The sequence below is a fragment of the Coenobita brevimanus genome, chromosome 19 (assembly GCF_032717465.1).
Source record: "Coenobita brevimanus isolate Jiangsu-jjx chromosome 19, ASM3271746v2, whole genome shotgun sequence".
Classification (NCBI taxonomy): domain Eukaryota; kingdom Metazoa; phylum Arthropoda; class Malacostraca; order Decapoda; family Coenobitidae; genus Coenobita; species Coenobita brevimanus.
Window position 1 is genome coordinate 29,108,907 of NC_136972.1, and position 9,006 is coordinate 29,117,912.

At 39.7% G+C, this 9,006-nt stretch overlaps 1 protein-coding gene across 1 annotated transcript; it reads left to right on the plus strand.

Annotated features, from left to right (window-relative positions):
• Positions 1–241: 241 nt before the first annotated feature.
• On the plus strand, positions 242–8,094 carry LOC145391665 (serine-enriched protein). Its single transcript, XM_080266213.1, has 9 exons — positions 242–417; positions 1,454–1,604; positions 1,913–2,078; positions 2,890–3,023; positions 3,471–3,630; positions 4,198–4,382; positions 4,901–5,053; positions 6,473–6,651; positions 7,058–8,094. The coding sequence occupies exons 1-9, from the start codon at positions 242–244 to the stop codon at positions 7,239–7,241; spliced, it is 1,488 nt and encodes a 495-aa protein (XP_080122339.1). The 3' UTR covers positions 7,242–8,094.
• The last annotated feature ends 912 nt before the right edge of the window (positions 8,095–9,006 follow it).

Below are 9,006 nucleotides of genomic sequence, written 5' to 3' on the forward strand. Positions count from 1 at the left end.
GACAGTAATGATTATAGTAATGATGGTGATCATGATCTATTTCAATCCTAGTGAGGGTGAACATAGACATTGTTGCCTTTGTGTATCCCTACCCTTTGACATCAGGCTGTCCTCCCTTCAGCTCATACCACCCTCATTCATATACCACTCAATCTCATCCACCACATTCTCCCCCTTCCTCACACCCACATCCTCTCTCCTAGTCAGTCTGTCATCCTCTTGTCTGTAAATCTGTTTCAGGATGGGTACGCGTGTGGCTGGTGGCCTGCACTTCTCGGACAAGTCACTGGTGGGGGTGTCTCGGCTGTTGGAGGACCTGCAGCACCTACTGGAGGACAAGGACTCAGCAGATATCATATTTGTGGTGGGAAGGGAGGAGACACACATACCAGCACATAAACTTATACTCAAAGCAAGGTAGGTTATTTATATAGTATAGGTATCTCTTTATTTTTCTGTCTATATATTTTTCTGTGTCTATATGTTTTCCTGTCTATCTGTCTATAAACATTATTTTTCTGTCTGTATATTTTTCTATTTGTCAATATATTTTACTAGATCTATATATTTTTCTGTGTACAGTATCTTCTATCTCTGTACTTGTCTCAATACCCAGACACCATAACTGTGGAGGTAGTAGACACAGATGAATATAGCTTTTTGACATTAATATTCTTGTATATAAACCAAGGACTCAGTTATCATCTCTGTGGTGGGCTACAAGACACATAAGGGTATCCTCAAAGTTTGGTGGTTTGTTTCAGCTTTCTTTTCCCAATTTGAGATGATATTAAGTGCCATACGAGGCTTTGTAGCACCACTTTTCTAGGGAATTATTCATCGCATTACATCTCAATATCCTCTCCTGTGTTATTGATGCAAACTATATAAATACAGTACTGTTGTGATATGTCACTCTCATCTTAAATGTCGGGACCAACTGCCTAGCCCCGGGCTCCTATGCTCCTCATGGGGCAACGTAGGATTGGATGATGGATGGATGGATGGATGTGATATTAATAACGCACAAAATAGAGGAAAATGTAATATGCAAAGTAAATACCGTATATATAGAAGGAAGATGTACTACAATGCTTCCCATGGCACCTCAGATACTACCATTAATTTTATAATACTCAAGCCCTAGGATCCATAACCTTAAAATAAAGACTAACAATGTAGGCAAGTTCCCAGTATTGGACAGTTATTTATGAAACCTGTGATGAGGGTAATGTGTGTCTAGATTCTTTGCTTCACTGTTAAATGCTTTTTGTAGTGTGGTAAGCATGGTAATCACATTTAGCTGGGCTTGGGTGATGATAGTAAAGAAAAAGATGATGATATTGAAGGAAATGATAATGATAAAGAGGATGATGATGGTAATAATGGTGAAGAAGAGGAAGATGATGATGATGATGATGATGATGACATTGACTATGATGACTGCCCACAGATGTAAGAGCTTTATGGAGGCATATGGTGGTGAGGTGTGTGCGATTCCTGGCAGTACGGTTACTCCTGGTTCCCCTCACACCACCATCAGGCTCACACAGTACCAGCCCAACATCTTTAGACAAGTCATTAACTATATATACACTGGAAAGGTATGTTATAGTCAGTTACATGAAGCTGTAGTTGTAAATTGCATTTTTTATATTCTTTTTTGCAGCTTCATCTACAGTAGTTAATTAGAATTTCACGATTAACTCCTTTACTGTGATCAAGCAGTTGAAAACAGGGTTAGATGATGATGGTGATAAAAGAGGCATGTGTCATGTTTGTGAAATAGTTTACGATGATGATTATTTTTCTTAACCACAGCCCCCTCATTGAATTACAGTACTGTACTTGGAAATAATGGTGATGATTAAAGAAGCCTGCAAATGTAACCAAATACACTTCTCATCACCAGGTTGTGATGAGTGACAGCGGTGTGTTTGAAGTGTATGGTGTGGCACATGACCTAGGACTGGAGGAGCTGTGCCAACACTGTGAGGACCACATTGCCACCACCATGACACCACACAATGCCTGTACCTTCCTTATGGCAGCACTTAAGATGGAGCAACGCACAGGAGGTACAGCATGATTTCTGTTAAAGTGTATAGACCGTCTGAGGAAACCCCAGTTATATGTTTTCTGTTATGAAATCCTATACTGTCTGCTCCTCATTCAAGCTTGCATAAAAGCTGGAGTATTACATTGAAAGTATAATGCACTCTCTGTTTTACTTGTAGTGTCTGCTTAAGTACTAATGTAGCTATTACCTGTCTGTACCAATGTATCTTTTGTCTGTACTTTCCTCATGGCTACTGTAAAGATTGTTCTGGAGGTATTTCATCTATGGTCGTCATCGTTTGGTCAGTCCTTGTCCGAGGCTTATTGTTTGTTTTTTTAGTTAGTTGTTTTCCAGGGAGGGGCACTAACCCTCCGCCAACCCTTTTAGTCACCTTTTACGACAAGCAGAGATACTGGGGGAGTATTGTTTGCATAACCATACAGTATCTAGTATAGTTACATGTTATTAAATGTTTCTATCTGTCAATCTCTTCTCTAAGAGAAAGATATAACACTTTCTATTTTATATTTACATTTTATATTTACTCTCAGTCGAAGAATACGGTATTTGGTACAGCCATGTATAATTTATGTGTACCACCTGTCTCTTTTTTACTCAGTAGCAGTATATAAGAGGTATTTTCCCCCTTCAGCCACTTTACTCGTAGTATGTATATATTTATGTATCTCTTTTTCAGTTTTTTAATACTGCCTGATAGATCCTTATTATTCTTATGGTAGAAAGAATAAACAAATAGGTGTCTTATTGAAAAGGTGAAAAGAAAAATACTGTATATTGAATATTGAGTTATACCAATTCACTGATTGCAGGGAGTAAAGGCAGCCGATCATTTGTTGACCGATGTGTTGCGTATATTGGTGAGAACGCTCTTGAATGCATGCAGACATCATCCTTCCTCAACCTCTCCCGAGAAGCACTCATCAGACTCATCTCATCGGACAATGTAAGCAGCAGCAATCCTAATGTAATGAGGTGCATAAAAGCCCATGTAACCTGATAGGCAAATGGAGTACTGTACTAGGGTTCTCTTTGGCTCAGTTGGTTATATGGTGGACTGTCATCCCACACGAGGCCAGTGTTCAGTTCTACCCAGTGACTGTGTCAGCTTCTGACTGAGTCATCACAGTAGTGTTGTACTCTTGTGGGCTTACATCCTTGCTAATTCTATGTGCAGTACTATATATCATAATTATGCTGTACCCTACAAGTAAATAGTATTATAATCACTCTTGTCAGAAAGATTCCTACCAGTCTTTAGAAAAAATGATGATAATGTCATTCCTCAGTTATTATCCCACCTCTTGCCTTGAAGAGGATATGCAGTGTGATATGTGAAAATGATGCTGTTAATAATGATCCTGAATGATGCTCCATTATTCCCCTACTTCAGCTTGCCTTGGAAGAAGAAGATGTATGGCGTGGTGTGCTGAACTGGGCCAAGTATGGTGCAGGAGTAGCACAGCCGACCCCACACTGGACAGAGGAGGAGCGGCTGCGTGTGTGTCAGCAACTACAGGGTGTCATCAACCATGTCCGCCTCCTTCTCATAGGTGAACTAGGGGCTTATATTCTCCTGAGTTTTGGAGGAAACTGGTGCCTGTTCTTTACTATTTTATTTTCATGTCTCACACACTGACTGAAATAATTTGGTTGTGAGAGAGAGAGAGAGTTTGGTAACTGGAAGAACTTGGAGTACAAATGAGGGATTAATGAATAAAGTGAATGAGAATGCATTGACTAGAAGAAGTGGGGTGCAAGCGAGAGGTTGTAAAGTGTGTGAGCTAGAGACAGAACTGGACTATGTGAGAAAGTGGGGTGACTTAGAGAAGGGAGGTATGAGTGAAAGGCTGTGAAATGTGTGTGTGAGTGGGGTGTGAGTTATAGAGTGAGCAGGATGGCATGTGAGAGGTGAAGACTTTGGGTACAAGTGAGAGATTTGAGGGTACAAGAGTTTGGTGCTTGGGTAAATTTAGGTGTGTGAGATAGGTGAATGGAAGAAGTGGAGTGTGTGGATGAGAGAGAAAATAGCACATGAGCATGGTGTGTAACTTACAAATTGATCACTGTCTTCCTCTTCACAGAAACCCCTATTTCATATATTTCAATTGTTTCCTCAGACAGCCAAGTGTTTGCAGAGGAGGTTGAGCCAACAGGAGCAGTGCCAATGGAGCTTTCTCTGGAGCGCTACCGGTATGCTGCTTTGCCCAACAAATTCAAGGAGAACACCACCACCAATGAGGACAAGAGGCTTCAGCCACGAGTCTCACTCAAGCTCTTCGTTGGTTCCCAGATCCTTGTAAATGTAGGTGGCTTTATCTTTGTAAATTTGTCTGCATGAAGTCTTCATTACAAGTCAAGGATATGTTCAAGTATATTACACTGAGAGATAACACTGTATGCAGAATTAAGAGAATGTGTGGATATCATCAGATTGGTGTACAGTATACTTATGCGCTGAGGTGGTTTTGAGACAGGGAGAGAATATGTGAAAGTAATTGTGTGGAGTACTGAACAAACCCAGACATGGAAAGGACAGCCTCTGCTGGTAAACAAAGGAAAATGTGGGAAGAGATCCTGAAAAGGGCCATCAGAGTTTGAGGACTTGACTGAATTGCTGCTAGGGACTGTGCAGCTTGGACAGCGACTATCACATGAAAAAAAGGCTGACCCCTGTAAGCATGGAACACTGCCTCACAGAATGCATGAATGTATAGGGATGTATGTACAGGGTATGCACATACATAGTCTGACATAAGCTGGATAAAATTATTTTACATTGTTGAGAAAAAAATCAGTAATGGTAATGGTATTCCCTTTCAGGACAAGATGTCCCTGCAGCGTGTGCTAAACAGCTGGTATGGGGTAAACAAACAGATGTGGCGGCTGGTGTATCGAGCATCCACCCATGGCTATTCTGCTGACGCCTTCCACCGCCACTGTGATGGTGTCACTCCAACATATACAGTAGTCATGGTAAGCCACTCTAGAGTCAATTTAAGCAGGAATGCACACATAAATCCTTTGCTATTAGAATATTCCTCTCTTCCTTCCTTCTTTCCTTCCTTCCTCTTCTGTCATTCTTTTCTTCATTCTTTCCTCTTCCTTCTGTCTTTGGGTGACTCTACACTGAGTGACAAACCAAATGGTTTCCTGTACACCACGAACCATTTACTATGCTGGGTGGTAGCCTTATAACCAAATTGTGGCGCCCAGTGGTTTAGTGGGTAATTTAAGGCGCTCCAATCAGACTGAGCCAGTTCAGGTTTATATCCAAGGAGTGGTTGGGATTTATGGCTCATATAATGCCTCTCAGGGATGAGTGAGGATGGTCACTCTCATCTTAAATGTCAGGACCAACTTTCCTAGCCCCAGGCTCCTATGCTCCTCATGGGGCAGCACAGGATTAGATGATGGTGATGATGATGATATACCATAATGAGAAATGTGGAAGAAGAGAGTGGAGCAACAAATAATGAGAAACATGGAAGAAGGGAGTGGAGCAACAAATTACTATACAGTAATGATAAACAGGAAAGAAGAATGGGAGTGGCAGAAAATGTGAGAGAAAAAAATGTAAGAACAAAGTACAGTAGCTTGGAGGTGACTGTCATTTCCTTCCTGTCTGGGGAGTCCTGGCTGGAGTAAGTGATGGAGATGATATGATATACTGCTTGTTATCTTCCACTTATATCACTTGACTTCATTTGTATAATTGATGTGACCTTTAAGAGAAATTTTGGCATCATGCTTTGTAATTGATTATCTTTTGTTTCCATATGATCGCTATTCTATATTTTCATCCCTCTTTGTCTTACTAGATTGCAGAGGCACTAATGAGATTATTTTGATCAAAATAATCCCATTGATAAGATGTTGCCAGTGACATGAGGGTGAAATTACAGTATTTAATTATAATGAAGGTATGTCACGGTGCATGGACAGTTACATTTTCAGCAAGGTAAGATGAATTGGCTAGGATGGGGGGATATACATAATCTTTGAGTGCTCTTTAGCTTATAGTATGGAAAGGTTGATTTGCAATACACAGTGTGAAGGCTGTAGTTGAGTGCACATGGATGTAAGGATAGGCAGACCAGTTATACTTCATACAATAATTTTCTTCGATGCTTACATACGCAGTGGAAGTGTTGAGTTAGGAGAGAATGTGACTTTAGTTTATCTGATATTCTTGTTTGTTAATTACTGTATTTGGGTAGTATATATATGTGCATAACCTAATGTACCCTTTGTTATTTACAGAGTAGATAATTGTGTGATGAACAGAATGTAGTAATAATATAAATCGGTATCTTTCAAAGTTCATGGAGGGTAAAACAACAGTCCCTTTGCTAGTGATAGTAGCTGTTCCCTAATAGTTTACATGTGTACCAGGGTGAACATGGAGAGATATGTGGAGGGTTCAGTGATGTTCCATGGGGCAAGACCACCATGAAGGGTCGCTACGTGGCATCAGACAAAGCCTTCCTCTTCACACTTGTCAACAACCAAGACACACCACCAGCCAAGTTCCCAGTGGTTAAGAAGATGTTTGCTATATGTTATCACCCAGAGTAAGTTGTGGGTGATCAGTCATATACATATTTTTTTTTTTCCTCGTTATAAATCTTTCTTTGAGCTTCATTATTGCACTTTACTTCATGAGGGATCATTTAGGGAAAGTACAAAGCATACCACCCTTCATCTCCTGGTTAACAAGTACATACTTTCATACCAGTAACTGGAAAAAATAGCAAATGCTGTCCTCTGTGGGGGATGTTGTCCATTAAATGATTAAAATCAGGAATATCAAAGAACAAACTGGTGAGACAGGTTTTAGGGGATTTCATACTTTAATGATATTATTTTCCTAGTTCTGGATATTATCCACCCCACAATTTAATGGAAAATATGGTTATGATGATATTTTGCATTGATATTCATTACTCTCCCAACTCCTTTAATTTGTGTTCATTTCAGTTGTGGTCCAATATTTGGTGCTGGTGCTGATCTGTTCATTGCTGGCAATTGCAATCAGAACCATGAGAGTTACTCCAACCTGCCCCACTCTTACGATGGAGAAAACGCCTCCTGCAACACACTCATGAGCGACTACAACTTCACTGTCTTAGATTACGAGGTGTTTACCCCGTTTGGCAAGTGATGATGTAACCTCACCCATAATGTGGTTACAGTTTCAATCAGTACTCATTACAAGTGCTGTATGGCGATCATTGACTTCCAGGTATGATACTGGCTAGCCATTAATGTGTGCAGTACAGGTGAACTCGACAAGTTTGTACCTATATCCTGATAAACTGGCAGCCCTGCTTTTGTACTGTATTGTTAGGGGCTTGGCCCATCATGGCAGCTGACTTTTAGCTACAGTACTTAGTGATACAATATCACTTTTTATATTCTACTTTATATACTGTTAAGAATATATTTATGTAAGCTTAAAGTTAATGAACTGAAGAATTAGGGAAAATCTGATGTGGCACTCTTAATTAAGCTGTATAGCACCACATATAATATATCAGATATTTGGTTGCCTTAGCATACTGTATGCAGAACAGTATTGTACATATAGGCTTACAGTCAATTGATCATTATCAAAGCAAGCTTCATCAAAGCCCAAGATGTTCTGGTGTAGTTAAGTGCAGTTCACTTAACCCGATATAGTAATTTCAAAGGCTGTTTTCCTTGTTGAGTGATCACCAGCATTTATGAATAAAGGGAAACTGATGGTCTCAAAATTGGTGACACAACACCCAACAGGATGGTCTAGTAAATCTGTTCACTTCCTAAGTCTGTGCAGTGAGAATGTTTGCAGCAACCAGCTACTAGCAGGAAGGTTAAAGTAAGAACAAAGTACAAATAACTGAGTTCCATAGGTTTGGAAAAAAAAAACAGTAGTTGGCCTTACCGTCAGAAAGGTGACAAATGGATATTATTTGAGTACAGATACATCTGCAGTACTGTACATCCTAGTTTAGTGTTGTTGCAGCTCAGGCAGACCCTGTTATAAATCTATGAGTGATTACTCTTTGTACAGGTAACTGCTTCTTGCTTTAAACTATTTTCGTTTAAACTGATGGTCTGTCTCTCTGTGTGTCCATGTTACACCCTCAATATTATGCTTTCAGTATTCTTTACTGTGCCAGCATTCATTTGGATGGTATTGAGCACTTTGCTGCTATGCTATTAGCTAAATTTTTAAAACCTTCTGATTGCAGAAGTTTACAATGAATGACATCAACAAATACTGTATCAAAGATTGTAATATCTCACAGAATGCAGTGCCAAGATACTCATTCCCCCCAAAAAAATCACATTACAGCAATAAGTATGTAGACCTGTTCAGTAAATGAACTATGGTAATATGTAATAGAAGTCTGTATAGAGCTAAATCAATGGATGAAATATTCAAGTTTCACCTGTTTCATAAGTGAAAGCTTCAGATTACCAAGTTATGATTTGATGAAGGTTTTAGTGTAAAAGTCTTCATTAAAACTTCCTAAGTGAGATGGATTGTAGTTTTCAGTTGTTGCACCTGCCCAAGATACTTAAAAGAACATGATTACACATTATGTCAAATATCACATTTTTCATTGCCTTTGTAAAAGAAGAAAATTAAATTATGAAAGGGATAGATGAGAGCAGAAGAACAGCAAACATAAGTGAGTCTGGTGATGCACAAAGAAGGAATGTGGTGCCTGAGACTGTGGCAGTGGTAAAAGTAGGAATCCTGTGAAGAGACTGAAGAAGGGGAAAGTATCAGCTGTTAATGACACACTACTGAATATGCAGTGATGATGATATGTGAAGAGATTGGAATGAAGTGTCCACTGGGAAAGGGGGATTAATCCCCGAGCTAGACCTCATCAGATCATATAGCCCTGCTAGGGTTACAGGAGAGCGCTACCCTC

Excerpts from the sequence above, each read along its gene's own strand:
- LOC145391665 (XM_080266213.1), top strand. The coding sequence starts at position 242 with ATGGGTACGCGTGTGGCTGGTGGCCTGCACTTCTCGGACAAGTCACTG. Across the intron at positions 3,631-4,197 it reads TGTCCGCCTCCTTCTCATAG|ACAGCCAAGTGTTTGCAGAG; the intron begins GTGAACTAGGGG and ends TTGTTTCCTCAG. Across the intron at positions 4,383-4,900 it reads GTTCCCAGATCCTTGTAAAT|GACAAGATGTCCCTGCAGCG; the intron begins GTAGGTGGCTTT and ends ATTCCCTTTCAG.